At 41.1% G+C, this 18,823-nt stretch overlaps 1 protein-coding gene and 1 non-coding gene across 10 annotated transcripts; both read right to left on the bottom strand.

Annotated features, from left to right (window-relative positions):
* Window positions 1-1,801: 1,801 nt before the first annotated feature.
* On the bottom strand, window positions 1,802-17,371 carry HORMAD1 (HORMA domain containing 1). 9 transcript variants are annotated; one of them, XM_053277297.1, is made up of 15 exons: window positions 17,348-17,371; window positions 14,015-14,079; window positions 12,675-12,819; window positions 12,149-12,212; window positions 11,766-11,802; window positions 11,564-11,584; window positions 11,421-11,447; window positions 9,072-9,139; window positions 7,906-8,057; window positions 7,561-7,802; window positions 7,365-7,434; window positions 6,906-6,982; window positions 5,909-5,992; window positions 3,782-3,868; window positions 1,802-3,201 (listed from the first exon to the last, which is right to left on the bottom strand). In XM_053277297.1, exons 2-15 carry the CDS (start codon window positions 14,045-14,047, stop codon window positions 3,121-3,123), a joined length of 1,188 nt encoding a protein of 395 aa, XP_053133272.1. In that variant the 5' UTR covers window positions 14,048-14,079; window positions 17,348-17,371; the 3' UTR covers window positions 1,802-3,120. The 9 variants fall into 9 exon arrangements, with proteins under 9 accessions (XP_053133272.1, XP_053133269.1, XP_053133270.1 ...); XM_053277294.1 differs by lacking the exon at window positions 17,348-17,371 and adding an exon at window positions 16,016-16,135; XM_053277295.1 differs by lacking the exon at window positions 17,348-17,371 and adding an exon at window positions 15,808-15,876.
* Window positions 17,372-17,519: 148 nt separating this feature from the next.
* On the bottom strand, window positions 17,520-17,591 carry TRNAA-GGC (transfer RNA alanine (anticodon GGC)). The gene has a single exon. It is a non-coding gene; the product is annotated as a tRNA-Ala (tRNA).
* Window positions 17,592-18,823: the final 1,232 nt, after the last annotated feature.

Below are 18,823 nucleotides of genomic sequence, written 5' to 3'. Positions count from 1 at the left end.
CCCAAGATTACTTGAGTGCTGGCTCATGTTAAACGGCTTAGGCCCTGGGTATCTAAGAGAACATCTTCTTCATTATGATCCCCACCACCCATTGAGGTCGCCTGGAGAGGTCCATCTCCAGTTGCCACCAGCTTGGCTGGTGGCCACACAGGGACAGGCCTTCTCGATTGCTGCCCCTAGACTGTGGAATGCGCTCCATCCTGAAATATGATCCTCTCCATCTCTGACCATTTTTTAAAAGCACTTGAAAACCCACCTCTTCACCCAAGCGTCTTAAATTTTTAAGTGTTAATCTTTTTTGACTTTTAGAGTGTCTAAATTGTTTTAGGATTTTTGTGTATGTTTTAACTTGTTCTACTCTCTTCTGCACTGATCAAACCTCACTCAGAATCGGGCATCTACAAATCCACTTGCCCATGGCAAGTGTCTCTGACCCTCTAGCAAGCAGGGCAGCCAGTACTCCACAGTCCTCCTCACCAGAGGTTTCATTTCCACTCTCATTTTTGAGATGGGAAGAAATGGCAGGAATCCTCTCAGAGCAGTAGGAGGGGGCTCCCACTGTTCCTTCCCATCTCCAGATCCCAGGGCAAATGGCAGAAGACCTGCTTCTCTCCCCAAACCTCTTCCTGTACACCAAAGGGTCTGAGGGGAGAGAGGATCAGTGGCACTGCAGATAAGGGCTGGTTTGGCTGGTGAGCTAAACTCATATTTGTAGATCCCTGCTGAGGATACTGTGTCCAGTTCTGGGCACCATATTTTAAGGACACGGATAAACTGGAATGGGCACAGAGGACAGCAAAGGTGGTGAAGGGTCTGAAAATTGAGTCCTATGACAAACGGTGGAAGGAGCAGGGCACATTTATCCTGGAGAAGAGAAGACGAAGGGGAGATATGAGAGCTGTCTTCAGATCTCTGAAGGGCTGCCACACAGGCCTGTAACCAGCCTCAAAATTTTTGGGGTGGGTTGCAGAAGTCAGGGGGGGCAGGTTATAAAATGTTCAGTGGAAATGGTCAGTGAGGTTGGGGAGGAAAGGGGATTTTTTGGTGTGGCAGGTATATATACCATGCCACCAGTTGGCTACGAGCTTGCTACCACACAGAAGAAAGAGCAGACTTGTTCTCTTGAGGGCAGGACTAGAACCAGAGGGCTGAAATGACAAAGAAGCGGAGTCAAGCAAAACATTAGGAGGGAGGTCCTATTTATATGAGCTGTTTGCCAAGGGAACAGTCTGCCTTGTGCCGTACAGTGGTGGGCTCTCTTTCGCTTGAGGTTTCAAACAGGTGGGGTGGCAGTCTGTCGGGGAGCCTCAAATGGTGATCTGTGAACCACAAGTGGCCTGTAAGCTCCATCCAGGAGGTCGGGGATGAAGGGAGAGCTGCCTCTGGCAGCTGCTTCTCAGCGGCTACGGCACGACAGCTTCACGTCCATGGAGCATCTCTGTCCAGCTGCTGCCCTGCCTAGGCGTCTCAGCCAAGACGCCAAACCATTTCCAAGTCGTCTGCGGGGGGGAGAGGTTGAGAACCACTGCTGTAGCAGCTCCTTGCACCAAATGGGGTTGGACTAGACGACCTCCAAGGTCCTTTCAAAATGCTAACATGCTTAGATTCTGCCTGTGATTCTTTGGTGCCAAGTATGTTGCTGGTGCTCTGTGAAACCAAGATGTGGTGCTGGACAAACGCGCAAGCCGTTTCTTGCACATCGTTTGGTGCCTGTAACACAGAAAGACCGAGAGCACCCAAAAGAACACCCCGCAGAGAGGCGGGCTCAGCTCTTAAAACAAATGTTCTGAACAGAGCCAAATTGTTCAAACTGTAAATATTTTATTGTGGCTATAAAATCGGAAGATCTGAAACAGAATGTACATGCCTTGCAGACCTCTGTGAACGTTTCATTACAAATCAATACATTCTTGAATCGAAATTATACAACCATTATGTTTTAAGAAGGGTATGGCATAACTTCCATCCCCTCCTCGATCTCTTGAAAATGCTTCTTGTAAGGGAAAATAAGATAATCGTTGTTTTAAAAGTTATTAGCCCTGATCCAGAGAAAGTTAGCTGTGCTGTTGACATCACTGCGATTGCAGTGGGTTGCAACTTTGCATTCCATGGACTTAATGTAATTAATGTTCTCTGGATTGAGCCATTGGTTGGTTACAAACTCTTAGCTATTTTTTTAAATGTTGTAACATTAGTGTTACCATCAGTGTTACCTGAGATTATTCTGATTAATTGAAAGTTCAAGAAGACTCTGCATTTTGCAAAAAATTAAAAATAATAGAGCTTTTTTTGACTACTGATAACCATCTCTCATACAAACTAATAAATATGAGTAGGCTATGTTTTAGTCAATGGTTACAATTCCTGTTTATGAAACGTCTTTTAGCTATCAGAACAATGTCTAAAGGTTCAGTTTTGTGTTAGGAACTAGGGGAAAAAACAAAACTTGAAATGTTAGCTGTCTGATTTTCTTTTATCCTTTTAACAGTGCAGCTGTTACTGGTGTCAGATTGACAACACAAACATTTAACTTTTTGTTTCTTGCATGCTATTTTGCCAAAACTCAGATTTTGTGTTAGGTCAGCAAGATTCACTCTGAACACAGGAAAAAAACATTTGTTAAGCCTTATTAGAAAAGTCTCTTGAAATAATTTGTCCTAGTTGCTCCTTAAGTAAGTTTTCCTCAGGTGTGATTTGAACCACTCGTGGTACTTCATTTCACCTGTGCATGCAAGATTAGCACACCAGAGATCTGTAACCAGGGACACTGCATGTGTGATAGTTGAGAACCTGAGCTAAACATGAAGTTGGCTATGTATAAGATCACACATTATATTTGCATGTTGAAATCAGGCCTCAATGCAGCAGCTAATTTATGTTGTCCTCAGACAATAGCAGCTACCCACTCCATCCAGGCTGATAGGTTATATTTGGGCCTCTCACCTTGAGTTGTATTCTTATTTGAATTAAAACTCTGTGCCCTTGACTGCCAATAAAAGGCATCAAAGAACATTCAGTGTCTAAAAGTTTAACAGTTTGCCTCTAAAATGCAAAATACTAATTACAATGAGAAGAGTAGTCTTTTAAAAAAATCGAAAGAAAGCATTATTAAGTGAATATCTAGAACTGCTCCTTTGGTTCACTAAATTTTCTCCGTTTAGGTCCCGAGTCTTGACTAGAAGAGAATTCAAAATGATAGACCTGGCAAAATAAAAGACAACAATGCAGACTGTGACACGCAAGACACATATGGGTCTGATTCTAATCACATCTATGATGATTTTATATGGAGTTCACCTCCATGATGATATTGGAATTGTCTAAAAATACAGGTGTAAGGGTGGCATTACTGAATTCCAATATAAGGGGGCTAGAATTGGACATATTCATTCTGAAATATCAGTAACCCCTTCCTCTGTAAATCACCTAATTCTTCCATCCTTTATAGGGGATACATCTATCAATGGCTATGTCATGATGGCTGTATGGAGTGTATAGCTAGAACCTTCAGTTTCCTTCAGGATAGCAGATGTGGAGGACATACAAAGGAGATGGGCTGTTCCTTTCATGTCCTGCTTGTGGGCTTCTGGTTTCTCATGGTTGCCCACCTTGGGAAATAGGATCCTGGAGTAGATGGACCTTTGGACTGATCTAGCAGGGCTCTTATACATTCTTATGCCGTAATTGTCCTGGTTTTCACACCAAAACTATGGAGGTGGAGAAACACCACCTGCAGGGAGAATTCTTGCTGCTTTTTATGTAACACAATGTAAGAACTTACTGGCTTGCCTGATTCCGAGCTGCTTCTCTTTTGGTGTTCTTTAGGACACTTTGCTCCAACCTGCTGTTTCCTGTTTTCTGCACCACCCTTTGCAGAGACAGAAGAGCAGTTAGCTCTAGAAAAGAGATCTGCAGATGGCTATTAAGCACGATGCACATCCGTAGGCTGCTACTCTTCCTCGGCTTGTGTTAAAAATTAATGAAGGACTCTTAAGAGTGGCGACAGTAAGGGCAAGCCCTACCTTGGTTGTGACGACATATGATTTACTTTCACCACTGTACATTCTGAAGGGCACTTCCTAAGTTGCTGATTCCACTGGAATCGTCACAATGCTTATAGATGAAAAACTTTATGTCAGTAAATCAGCCAGTAGATGTGTACAGAGAAATGTTTCTCCACTGACCCAGCACCAAATTCAGTGTAAAACTGTAACAGAGCCAGGACCCGGGGGAAAGTAGGGGAAAACAGCACTGGCAATATAGATATAAGGTGGAGATGTTATTGTTCCTGAGCTGCCATGTATGCATGCCATAATACCAATTAAATTTTGCCTGCCAAACGAGTTAATCATAAGTTTCAAAACCTGAGAGATCTCTTGAAGCATGTACTGCTAAAACCTGATAATGGATTGGGGGACATGCATGTGTATCTGCATGCGCGCGCACACACACACCTGCTTTTATTTGACAAAAAAGAAACTAGCCCTCAGGATTACATATAAAAGCTTCCCCTGCTAACTGGGCAAAGAGGCACCTTTTAAAAGTGGTGATTCTCTTTATTTAGCAGGGGGAGAGTAACTGGCCCTATCCAGACCCAGCACAACATCCCTCCAGTGGCTGTTGCTGGTGTCTATCTTATGTTTCCTTTTTAGATTGTGAGCCCTTTGGGGACAGACAGGGAGTCATTTTATTTATTTATATCTATGTAAACTGTTTCAGGAACTTTGGTTGAAAAGCAGCATATAAATATTTGTAGTATAATCAGATCATGTATTTAAATGTTTCCTCTCCCCTGTCTCAGGAGCTCAGTTTGGGTTGTAATAAAGTAAAGTTCTGCCATTGAGTCTGTGTTGACTCTTGGTGACCACAGAGCCATGTGGTTTTCTTTGGTAGAATACAGGAGGGGTTTACCATTGCCATGTCCTGCACAGTATGAGATGATGCCTTTCAGCACCTTCTTGTATTGCTGCTGCCCGATATAGGAGTTTCCCATATTCTGGGAAACACACCAGTGGGGATTCAAACTGACAGCCTCCTGTTTTTGTAGGAAGTTTACTTCACCACTGCAATAATAGCCCTAGAAACATGTTCACTGAGTGTGGTGAGATGGAAATGGGACTCCCATCATGTGTTCAGTGCCTGTGTCCAAGTTTCTGGACCTCTAGTAGAAACTCTTCCCATGTTCAGTGTTTGCCTCTGCAGATAAGTGCTGGATAGGCAGAGAGCAGGGGCCACAGCCAAAGGGCATGTCTGTGTGTGTATGTGTGTTTAGCTAGCTGGCACTGCAATTTCCATTTCTCCTGAATTCAATGAATTTGGAGAGAATAACAGCTGCAAAAGGCAATTTTAAAAGTATGCAACTAATGAGCCTATACAAATCCTATGCTCCAGTATTATATTTTGGAAAATCTGCGATGGAGAAACTCACTCTACTGCTATTATTGTTTAATGACTATTTAGTGCCCAAATATGCTAGATGTGAAAGCACACAATAGGGATGCAGCCTGGCCTCTAGAGGTTTTACAGTCAAATAAATTCCCAACAGGTAGATCAAGTTCTGGTTTGAGATGCTAGAGACAGAGTCCAGGTTCAAATTCTCATTCAGGCATACACCTCACGAAAGTGCCCTTGGGGAAGTCACAAGCTTCCAGTGAAGATTACTGAAATAAGAAGCATAATGCACTTGGAGTACTGCAGGAAAAAATGCTATAGACATGCATTAATAATTTATGAACAATTGATAATGAATTAATCATAATCCTAACTCCTGCTTGTATTAATCAGAAAACTGAGATAATTGTGGGCTCATGCATTAAGAACAATGGTGTTATGTATTTCTGAATTGTTTGATCTCATTTTGATGTTTCAAGAGAGTGTTTTGCTCATTCTTTAAAAATAAGATACTCACTGTGCTTCGTTGAAATCTCTTTCCACTTCGGGTCTTGCCCTCAGATACTTCAAGTTTTGATGTCTCATTTACTAGATGCTCTACCTAAAAATAGTTAAACAAAATAGTTAAACAGTGCTCTTAGAAGTGTATTGCTTCAGCTTTGGTTTGGACTCTTGGGCTGTGTACAAACACTTAATTGCTGCAGAGCCGCCCTGCCCCAATTCCTTGCAGAGTATGCCTAACATCTCTTGTCCTTGTGATTCAGTTAACAAATGTGCAGACCAACACTATGAATGCTGATTTGGTCACCAGTTTTCCAGGTGATCTGATTTTAATAGGTACAATTAAGTTAATTACTCACTTTTTAAAAAATTAAGTTGAAAAACTGCCCCAGTGAGCAGGATGGGGAGGTGGGTTAATGATGATACAGTCACCAACCAATCACTGCTGTCTTCTCCTGATTTCTGGGGCCCGGCAAACTAACTGGTTTTCCTTGAGGTTGGTTCTGAAAAATGTGTAGATGGATCCCAGTGGATCCCATTTGCAGAGCGGCCACATCACGGCTCAAGTGATTTTTTGGCTGTATGGGGCAGTGGAAGAGCATCTATTTCGCAGTGCAGAAGATTGCAGGTTCAATCCCTGGTATCCTCAGGTAGGGCTGAGAAAGACTCCTGCCTGACACCTTGCAAAGCCATTGCCAGAATAGTCTGACTCAGTATAAGGCCTATGTTCTTATGTGCCCTTTCAAACCAAATCAAACCAGGAAAGAAAAATCACCACATTGTCAAAGCAATGGAGATGAGACTGGTCAGTTGTTTGACTATTCATTTGTTTGGGGAAGTTCTAAAGCACCAATACAGGCAATATCTATAGTCTGAAGGCATTCCCAACAAATTGTTAGATTCTGCTACACTTCTTAAATTTGCAAATGTTTCTCTGGCTGCTAAATCCGGAATGCTTTGGAAATCATTAAAAGTCAGATGAGAATGGGGGTGGGGGGAATGCAGCTTTATACCTGAGAATTATTGATGGAGAGAGCTTGGCTTCCTTCTGTTCTCATATTTTCATCTTCTTCACATGTTAAATTTAGTTCTGTGGGTGGTGTTTGAAAGAATTAAACAAATATTCAGATTTACTACAGTTTATATTTCTGTACTTACTACATTCTCAACATCAGATTGACAGAAATAGTAACTCATTGGGAAGGCTCTAGCTTTCACTGTTCTCAGAGTGGGAACACTCTGAGTAGGATAAAGATTGCTCCTTTGTTCTCCTCTAGCCCAATTTCCACAGGCATTAACTGTATGTGGGACTTGTGCTAACCTTTCCTGGCATCATAAGTACAGACTGAAAACCCAATTTCAAACCTGAAGAATCTCTCCAAATATCCAACGTTCAGTTATTTTTAGTAGAAAACACACAATTATGTACTAGTATAAAAACAGAGCAGTCCTAGATTATATATGCTTTGTACCTCCTCCCACAAGCAAATCTTTGCGAGTGTTCGTCTGCTCCCTTGTTTTATTTTCTGCAATAAAAACCTCCTGCAAAAGGAACATAAACAAGAACATCTTCAGAAGAACTGAATGTTTTGTTATGACATTTTAAAGATGCAAATCATGATGTCTGGAAATTCTGACCCATAAAAGCCATAATTTCCAAGTTCTTACATCATTTTTCTGCTCTTGTTCTGCATCAAGATATGCCTTTGGAGGAGTCAAAGAGTTGCTCTGCTTCAGTATGGCTTTATCAATGTGCTCCATTCGCTCTTTCTGTGTTGTCACTTTAACTTTTAACATATGAAAAGGGGTGGGAACCTCACCCACATTTAGGTACATTGGTTCCCCCTCAAATTCCATCCCTTCAGAATCACCTTCTTTGAATCCAGGTGGTTGGTAGTCAGGTGGCGTAACTACAAAGAAAGGTTTGTCATATTCCATAATAGAAAATGTTTGTTTTATCAGTTTTGATTTTGATGTATCTTTGCTAAGCAGAATTAAGATTTAAAATTGTACCTTCATCATAATAGAAGAGTTTCATTGTCAGACAAATGTCATCAGGTAGAGGACCTAAATTCTGCATCAGGACATAAATCTTTCGTATCAGCAAAATACTTGCTTTCTTAGTATCTGCACATGTGATGTTGGAACTCTTCCCCTGGTTTTTACTAAAGAGCACAAAACAGTCATAGATTATATTGCAGAACAAGGATAGGTAGCGTCTGTCATCAAAGTAATGATATTCCCAGTCCCCACCACCACCACTTGTCTAATCACCAAACCCCAACTCAGCTCACTCAGTTCCTCCTCCTTGCCCTGTTGCTCATCAACCATTCCCTTTGAAGAGAGAACGTGCTCCCTGCCGAAATAAGAGCATCCCCATCTCTTACAACTTTTAAAAAGGCAGTCAAGACACTATCATTCAGGCTTTTAATTAGATACTGTTTTAATAGTTTGATGTTTTTTAATAGTTTTAATGTTTCAAATCTTAAAATTATTGTAATGTTTTAACCTTTTTATTTGTTGTTTTATTGTTTTGTTGTGAACTGCCCAGAGACTTGCATTTTGGGCGGTGTACAAATATGTATAAATAAATTAATTAATTAAATTAAATAAATAGACATTCTCTTTGCAAAAAATGTCACCTGCTGCATCATATGAACATTCATGACCCATGTGCATAAGAACTGATATTGAGATTTATTCTCAGGCTATTACTGAAATGTTGATATATTCATTAATGGAGTAATTCTGTGTAGCATTTCAGAATAATATTGGAATAAATTAAAATGCCAAGAAGTAATGAGCAAGTAATGGATTTTAACTGTATTGGAAAATTTATAAATATTTAAAATAATACTCTGAAAAAGAAACCTTTCTGTATGTGTTTCTACCAATGAAAATAGGAATCCAAAACACTGTATATTTGCAATCTGGTAATATTTTCTAGGCCAAGTCTGTGATGCCTTCCTAACAAACAAGAGACCAATTGAGAGTTGGCTGTTATTGAATATTTGTTCTGAAGCAACAGAAAGAAGAGTAGTGATGTTTCCTTGTTGAACAGGGCTTTGTTAACGTTCCGTTCCTGGTATCAAATAACACATTTTGGTTTCCCCCACCTTGTTAGAGAAATGTCTCATAAAACTGCACAGTGAAGGGGGTGGGGAGTGAAAGGAGAATACCTGGTGAAATCCATCGCTGCTCCTTGGTCAGTGTATTTGAACTTAAATTGGTAGCATTCTGTAACAGTCTAAATGGAAAACATCGTAGTTATGTGTCTAGTATGTATTATGAGAAATAGCAAGGAAAATGAAATACATTACCAGTTCTATTTTGCTTTTGTTTTTTGTGCTTAGGACCAAAAAATATGGGGAGAGTTATTGCATTCATGCCCTGCTTGTGAGTTTCCCAGAGGCGTCTGCTTGGTCACTGACAGAAACAGGATGCTGGACCAGATGGACATTTGATCTGGTCCAGCAGGGCTCTCCCTAGGTTCAATCCATTCACTATAATTCAATTAAAAGAGTTATGCTTCAACCACACTAGTACAATGCACTTGTACAACTGAATTCCACTAAAGTTGAATGCACTTCAGCACAGACTTTGATTTGAAGCAGACTGAAGTCTTCAGTTTAATTTTAATCACTTTTCGCAACAACTTATCTGGAGTGATGACTTGTCTGTTCTGTTTCTAAATAAAATACCTCTTCTAAATAAGATGCTCAGTATTAAGGTCACCAGTATAATTCAGCACATGTAAACTGAGGGGAGGGAGAAAGAAAAAAACAGCAACCCAAGAGTTTTGAACTGCACATTTATTATGAAGAATTAATATGATAATCACATCAGACAGAGCTAGGGTGACACCTTGTGGATATCTACTTTATTGCTCTCTGGGTCAAATAATACAAGTGTTATACTGTATTACAAGAAATGGCTGGATTACATTTTCCACAAATGGGGGTTCAGTCATTCTTGTTTCTTTGTTCCACTATTCCTGGCTGTCTCCTAAAACCAGTTTCTGGCACTTAGTGAGGCTGATCCAGTAAAATCCGTGGAATTCCTCTAGCCCTCTATTTAAAATGGTTATAAACTGAGGACCTCTGGGCTCTTATTTCTGGGTCTAGCTTTATTTTTCTCTTTCTCCTACCTTTGCTCTCCTTAACATTCAGCTTGATGAAGGGTTTTGGACAACTTAGAAACTTGATGTTCACGACAAGTCATTTTGGATTTTATATTGTGGCTTCTGGATTCTTTTGAATGGGGAAACAAACTACCCTTCAAGTGGCTAGTTTAATCATTTCCCTGCTAACTGATTAATGAGAGCACCACTTTTTAAAATGGTGATTCTCTATTTAGCAGGGGGAGAGCAACTGGCCCTATCCAGCCCCAGCACAGCATCCCTCCAGTGGCTGTGGTCTATCTTATGTTTCTTTTAAAGATTGTGAGCTGTTGGGGACAGAGAGCCATTTTATTGATTGATTGATTGATTGATAGCTATGTAAACCGCTTTGAGAGCTTTTGACGAAAAGTGGTATATATAATTATTCGTCATATTCATTTCCATTCAGTTTCTTTAACTGTGGTCACTATTAGGCACAATGTAATCGTTTAACCATCCCGTTGATCAAAGTCTGTTTCAGCATACAGGTGAAACTTGGAAAATTAGAATATCATGCAAAAGTCCATTAATTTCAGTAATGCAAATGAAAAGGTGAAACTGATATATGAGACAGACGCATTACATGCAAAGCGAGATAAGTCAAGCCTTAATTTGTTATAATTGTGATGATCATGGCGTACAGCTCATGAAAACCCCAAATCCACAATCCCAGAAAATTAGAATATTACATGGAACCAAGAAGACAAGGATTGTAGAATAGAACAATATCGGACCTCTGAAAAGTATACAGTGTACTGTGCTTGATTGGCCAGCAAACTCGCCTGACCTGACCCCATAGAGAATCTATGGGGCATTGCCAAGAGAAGGATGAGAGACATGAGACCAAACAATGCAGAAGAGCTGAAGGCCGCTAATGAAGCATCCTGGTCTTCCATAATACCTCATCAGTGCCACAGGCTGATAGCATCCATGCCACGCCGCATTGAGGCAGTAATTGCTGCAAAAGGGGCCCAAACCAAGAACTGAATACATATGCATGCTTATACTTTTTGGAGGTCCGATATTGTTCTATTCTACAATCCTTGTCTTATTGGTTCCATGTAATATTCTAATTTTCTGAGATTGTGGATTTGGGGTTTTCATGAGCTGTACGCCATGATCATCACAATTATAACAAATTAAGGCTTGACTTATCTCGCTTTGCATGTAATGCGTCTGTCTCATATATCAGTTTCACCTTTTAATTTGCATTACTGAAATTAATGGACTTTTGCACGATATTCTAATTTTCCGAGTTTCACCTGTATGTCTTCATAAGAATGTCAATGTATGTTTTGATCCAGTACAAAGTATGTTTGGATCAACTGCAATTTGTATAGCTGTGAATACAATATCATCATAAACATACCTGAGGATTCTCCTGATTAGTGTAGACCTATTTTAAAAGATAAATAATAATATAATCAACACAATAGCAAGTTAAATATACCAGATATAGCACTAGTTTATTTTGAAATGTAGACATATTATTTTTAAAAACCCAAAACTTACTGCCAAGACGATCAACCTCAGCTGTTTAAAATTAAAGGAAATAAAAATTAATTTGAAAACAGAAACATTTTCAGTATCTTTCATCGCTATAACTCCAGCTTAATCTATGAAATAAGGTGCTACAAGATTTAGTGGTTATGCTGAAACAGATTAGTTATTAACATATAGTAGCTCATTATAGTTAAAATAAGGTACAACTTACATATTTTTTCTGCAGTGCGTCGTAACATCCTAACATCCTATGAAAATCAAACAAAGCTGCTGCTTCATACATGTCTGTATTTATTTATAAAACAGAAATGCTCATCAGTTTCTATTGTGCAATTTTCTGTCTTGCTATTATTCATTAATGTTTACCATTGTTTTCTTAACCAAAAATTAGTTTCATCATATTTAAGATGGATTTGATACAAATAGGAAATCAAAAATGTGCACACGCATATAAGTATGATGATGACAGACTGTAGTTATGTTCTCCCATACAGTTGCTGTTGATATGTTGGTGATCTGTAATATACAAGGCTTCGGTGAGCCCCTGATGGGGCCCTATCCACTATGTGGAAATAACAATTGACAACAACTTACCATTTCACCAGTTGACTGGAGCCTGGACAGTTTTTGTCTTCTCTTAGTATTTTCACACAAAGATCTTAAAAGACACAAAAAGGAAACCTTACCCAATATACAATCTACAATACTGTATTCATAAATTATAAAAACAAATTTATTTCTTGTCCTTTGAACAAGCACAGGATAAAGATCTGTCAATCAACAGCCGTTTGCCACAATAACATTTTAACCTAGCTAAGCCTAGTGCTGAAATTATGGGGGGCCCTTTGTAAAATCCACACACCACGCAATTCCCCCTATTTTTAACCAAATCATGCCCCACACATAGCCTACTAAAAACAGCAACTGAGGGAATAATCACAAAAGTTATGAAGGGCAGTCCCCCTGCCCTTTAATCCCAGCCCTGGCTAAAGCTAATTATTATGTACAGATATAGTACTTTTCTTGGACATCATTCATGTATATTCTAAATATCACACTGTGACTGTATATTTATCAACCACTCGTAAAGAACGCTTATTCCACAAGGAATAGCCATTACCATCTAAATATCTCGTTCCATATGCATCTTCTGGAAAGATCCCTCTTAGGTAAGTAATGCAAGAGACAGCTACTGCAAGCATTCGCTTCACTAATACCAGTGATTGCTGCTCTGTTGCTATTTTGTTGGGAAATATTGCTGCACTCTAAAAAGTAAAGAGGGGAGAATTAATCTTCCAATAAATCAGGCATTTTTATAAAGATTAGCTTTTAGGTTGAATTGGCTTTTCATATTCTTGTGCTAATTATGTTAAGATAATACAAACAGTATGCACAAGTAGCTTCTATGACGTGCTATGGAGGGCCAAAAGCTCCAGGTCCTCATGGAGGTTTCCCAGAGAGCAGGCTTTACTGCAGGTTTACTAAGGTTTTACTGCAAATTTGGGGCATATCAGATACTCTGATGCAAAAAGTGGGTTTTTTTTACGCCATTCATAAATTGGGCTAGGCTCCAATATGCAGGGAAAACCTGGATCATGTATTATTATTATATTTATTTATTTACACAGTCAGACAGGTGTTATTGACTGGTTTGTTTTATCCAGACATCGAGTCCTTCCCAAGGACCTGAGATGGCTGAATTTTATTGTCAATGTTGTTTTTATTTATTTATTCAATTTCTATACCACCCTTCCAAAAATGGCTCAGGGCGGTTTGCACAGAAAAAAATAAATAAATAAGATGGATCCCTGTCCCCAAAGGGCTCACAATCTAAAAGAAACATAAGATAGACACCAGCGACAGTCACAGCAGGTCCTGTGCTGGGGGTGGATAGGGCCAGTTACTCTCCCCGTGCTAAATAAAGAGAATCACCACGTTAAAAGGTGCCTCTTTGCTCAGTTAGCAGGGGTTATATATGGAGGGTCCTCTGAGATGTTGCACGGACTCCATGCAATATGTGAACGCACACCCTCCATTCTGGTGGAGATGTGAGCTAAAAGCTCCATCTGGGTAAGCTCGTGGTGGCTGAGAAATTTAGAAATATGATGGACAATGATGTCAAAAGATCTGAAGAATAAAAAGAGTAGGGGGAAAGCCCTTTCTTCTGGTCCATGTCTGAAAATTTTCAAGGATTATACATGTCCCCTCCCCACCCCACTTGAGAGAGGCAATTTCAGATTAGGAATGATAACATCATAGAAAAAAAATACAAATTGCCCACCACATGTTTTTTTCCATGTTAATGAAAATTAACTACTGATCTCTGGTACAATTCCTATGTAGATGATGGGTAGCTGGAAATCTGAGTAGATTTCATTATTGATTCCTGTAAACATCTAATTACTTTAAAAATCCCATTACATTATGAGTGCAAAAAATATAAAATTAATAGAACCATACCAATGAATTTCTTTGCTTCTGGGCAGTTGCCATGTTCTCAGTTTCTTTTCTGTTATTTCAGTCAACTGTTGATAAAACAGTTGTGTTCATACATATTCCACTATGGTAACAAATATGTAAGAAATTCCCATTTTGAAACTAAGTATGATTGACTATAGCCCTATTCAGATGTTATGTTGTATATGCATAGAGATGGCTGTACTCATGTTTTTGTGTGAAAGACGATACATGCTTTCACTTTATATTTATTTATGTGGCACATTTCTGTACCACCTTATGGTACAGTTCTCTCTGGGCAGTTCACAATCTAAAAACACAACCATTAAAACATCAATTAAAACAATTTAAAATATAGATAAAAACTCTAAAACTTCAAAACTATACATTAAAAGGCTGATTAAACAGGTATGTTTTCAGATTTTTCTTTAAAACACCTAGCGAAGGGGAGGCTCTAATTTTGTAAGGAAGTGTGTCCCAAAGTCCTGGGGCAACCGTAGAAAAGGCCCAGTTTTGAGTTGCTACAACCCAGCCGGTGGCAGCTGCAACCTGGTGCTCCCAGATGATCTTAATAGGCGACAGGGTTCATACAGAAGAAGGCATTCTCTTAAATACCTTGGAACCAAGCCATTCAGGGCTTTAAAAATGAACCTTGATATAGGTCCCCAAATATGCAGGATGCAGTTAGGAATTGTATTGCTATATGTGCATTGAACTTAAATATATAAATAATGTACATTTGTACAGCTATGTATGTGTGTACATTGAACACAGATTGCATGTGCGTTGAATGTAATGTGTGAATAGGGCTTGATCTGTAATTCCTGGATCCAATGTATATTTTTGTAAGGGGCCCCTCTGCTTTAAGACGCTCTGGATGTGGTTCTGCCATGAATGTAAAGCCTAAAAGCACTTTCAGAACTGTTTATTTACTGAGAGAGCGGTAGAAATTCGTAGTAGTAGTAATACAAATAGATAGCACAATCAATGCTTTACAAAGTGCACGAGGACAAGTCCCTGCCCCAAGGAACTTGCAGTCTAAAAGCAATCTAGACTCTTTGCCTGTTAGCTACCCTTAAAGCCCTTTAAGAACTCTCTTGTTAAAATCAATATGCTAAAAGGTAGATTTTCCTCACTCTTTCTGTTCCTGTTCCAGACTGGGATATTATCTGTGTTGGTTGTTGCCAGACCCAAGGAGTAATTGTCCCTTTGTTTTAATGAATGAAGGGTCTGGATCAACAAGAAGCATGAATCAGTAAGGTTTGGTGTGTGGGCTTCTGAAACATTCAGGGACCAGTCAAAGGAGGATCTGAGGGGTTAGGAGACTAGTGTCTGGGGTGGGGAGTAAAAATGGAAAGAGATTGCTGCTCAGATGTCCCTTTTTCTTAAGCTAAGAGTGGCAACACTTTCCAAATTGGATTTTTCTGATTTAAACAGCCCCTTTTGAACGACAGCCTGCCTGAAGTTTTAAAGTGGCGGGCGGAGGGGGGGGGGGCTTTTAAAAACGTGTGACATGCTTGCGCTTAGTTTGAACCAAGTTTATTGCGCTTAGAACAAGTTGAAGCTTACTTTTTAAAAAGATTTCCCTCAGAGGGATTCCCTCCCACACTGGGTTTGCTAGCCCCTCCCCCCTCCCCTCAGCACACGCCACTCTCGTGCCTCATCAGTCACCCCTCCCCCCATAGGGCCGCTTTTCTCCCCTCAGGCTTAACGGCCGCTCCTCCCCCTCCGCTCACTTAAAATTGGCGCGCGGGGCGGGCCCGCCCCATTTTCCCGTCTCCCCCCCCCCCCCTAACGGTTTTCCATCCAGTCAAAAAGGGATCGCAGCGCGTCGTACGGTCCAGCTTAACCCTTCCCTGCAGGGGTCGACGACGTTTAAGTTTACTCAGATACATATCACGCTTTTCCACCCATATGATTCCCTGGGGCTGCTGCCGGACACGTGTAAAAAACTGTGTGGGGCGCAGGAACATAAATGGCCTATTAAAAACAAGATTATAACACCTCAGAGCTGGGATGCAGATGTTAAGAGGTCTTCTTCTTTGGAGATCTTGAATGAGGGAAGGGATAATGCCACCTTCCCCACACGACCCCCACACAATTGTAACAATCTCCTGGAAGGCAGAAATTGAGCAGGTGGAGCTGTCTGCACCAGTGCATATTTTTCTGCCCCCGGGTAGCTGAGCTTGTCTGAGTTTGTGTTTGAAATGCGACTTATCACATTTCTTTAAAGTAAAACAAATATTTAAAAAGTAGTAATTAAAACCAGAGTTGGCTGCAAATGTGAAAAGATGTTATGCTTTGGCATCCCTCCCTTCATTTGGAGATGCTTCCTTTCTCTCCCCACCATCAGGGGCTCCATGCCTTTAGTAACTTCCTGGCAGGCAGAAATTGAGCAGGTTAAACTTCTTGGCAGGTGGAAATTCAGCAGGCTACATTTGGGCTTCTCGGAGGCATCTAGTGGGTGACTGTGGGAAACAGGATTATGGACTAGATATGTCTTGGGCCTGATCCAGCAGCAGGGCTGTTCTTATGTACCTTACCAATACACTTCTTTCTGCCAAGGAAACTTTAGATTATTTGAACTTCTGCCTGTCAGGCAGGTTTTTAAAATACACAGAATATATGTTAGGCAGGAAAAGGTAGCGACTACTCTGCCCCAACTCCTTTGGAAGGAAAATATACCTTTGAGGATATCATGAGGACAAACCACTACACACACCACACAAGGAGTGTCTTACTTCACATTTTGTGCCTGCTAGAAGTTGGCAACACACGCAGGGTGGGGGAGCATGGCTGGTTCATTAGCAGAAGCTTGATTTTCAGAAATCAGAAAAAGGAGATTATAGAGCCTAATTAGGAAAGCCTACACATGATAACTTGCTAATTGCTGTTAATGGGACAGATACAGGAGCTGGTTCAAAAAGTGGCAACTCTGCTTGTTAACTGCCCCGTGAGGGGAAATCCTAGACATCTTAGAAACTTGGCTTTTTTCTTTCTTTCAAAAATGAAAGTTTAGGGAGGAAGCTGATCCTAGGGATGGACTGTCTGTCTCGGTTGGGGGTAATTCCGTCAGCAGATTGCTTCTTACAGCAAAAAGCCATGAAACTATTACTTGCTCACCAGTTCATGGTCACTGGAAGCTGGACCACATTCCACAACTCCATTTGCAATGCATGCACAGCCCTCAGGACAGATGCCGCTTCTGATTGGGATTAGGAACATTCATACTTATCTCAAGTCAAACCCTCGGTCCACGGAGCTCAGTATACTATTTTCTACTCTGACTGGCAGCGGCTCTTCAAAGTTTCAGGCAGGAGTCTCTCCCAGCCTTACCTGGAAATGCTGCCAGGGAGTGAACCTGGGACCTTCTGCGTGCAAAGCAGTTTAGCTCACGGCCCCAACCCAAAGATGTCGCTATTTACTGAGACAGATCACTGGTCCAGCTGCTGAAGCTCTGCACTGACTGGCAGTGGCTTCTCTATAGATTCAGTTAGGAGGCATTTGAAGATGCTGCCAGGAATTAAACCTGGAACCTTCTGCATGCCAAGCAGATGCTCTACCACTGAGCTACAGCCCCATCCCCAAAGATGATTGCTGTCGACTGAGTGAGACCATTGGTCCATCTAGCTCAGGCTCAGTACTGTCTGCAGGTTTCATCTCAGCCCTACCTGGAGATTTATTTGTTTGCTTATTTATTTATTTTTACACTTATAATCCCGCTCTTCCTCCAAGGAGCCCAGAGCGGTGTACTACATACTTGAGTTTCTCCTCACAACAACCTTGTGAAGTAGATTAGGCTGAGAGAGAAGTGACTGGCCCAGAGTCACCCAGCAAGTCTCATGGCTGAACTTGGGTCTCCCCGGTCCTAGTCCAGCACTCTAGCCACTACACCACGCTGGCTCTCCCTAGTGGCATCTCTGAGATGCCACTAGGGTTTGAACCTGAGACCTCCTGCATGCAAAACAGATGCTCTTCCACACAGAGCTACAGCCCAGGGGCTTAACTATAATAGGGCAAGGAGAGACAGTTGTCTCCGCTGCCCCCAGACAAGTCACATGACTCCCCCAGCTGCCTGGGCTTCATTTATTATTAATTAATGTGGTTACTTTTTTGACCTCTTCCTAGTCAATCCTTCATTCCTGGGTTGCTTTCCTCAGAAACAATCCTGGGAACAACAGCTCTTCTCAGAGCAGCCCCACCCCCTAAATGGTATATCTTACAGTACTCACATGGTCTCTCATCCAAACACATACCAGGCACTGCTTAGCAAAGAGGACAGTTAATGTTTGTGACCACAACAAGACCAGCTCTCCTGGTGGGCTTCAGCCCAGAGACAGGGTTAGCTCTCCCCCAAGTGCTGCTGCTGCCCCCTCCACCAAGTGCTGCTTGATGAATGTCCAAAGTAAGAAAGTAAAGTAAGAGTAAGAAAGTAAGAAAACTAACTTAAGAAAAGTGGTCTTGGGTGGTGGTAAGAAAAGTGGGCTGGGGTGATGGTAATTATGATGATGAACGTGGCTGTTGTGTTGCTTAAATGAAAAAAAGGTCTCTGTTGGCTGGTCATTGCTGTGGACTGTGCTGAGCATTATCATGACTTTGCTCTGAAGAGTTCCAGGGGCCCCACACCATCCCATGGACTTTCTTCTTTTCTTCCATCACATCTTGGATGATATTTTCTCTCTCTTCCCTTCCCCCCCCTCTTGTATTTGGAGAGGAAGGCAGCGATGGGGGGGGCATTTTAAAATCTCATCTCTGAGCCCACTCCAACCTTGCTGTACCCCTGCTACAGCCCCATCTTGGCTGAAAGGGAAA

This window comes from Hemicordylus capensis, chromosome 14, assembly GCF_027244095.1.
Source record: "Hemicordylus capensis ecotype Gifberg chromosome 14, rHemCap1.1.pri, whole genome shotgun sequence".
Lineage (NCBI taxonomy): Eukaryota > Metazoa > Chordata > Lepidosauria > Squamata > Cordylidae > Hemicordylus > Hemicordylus capensis.
Note: the sequence above shows the minus strand (reverse complement) of the source record. Positions and strands in the feature narration are given on the sequence as shown.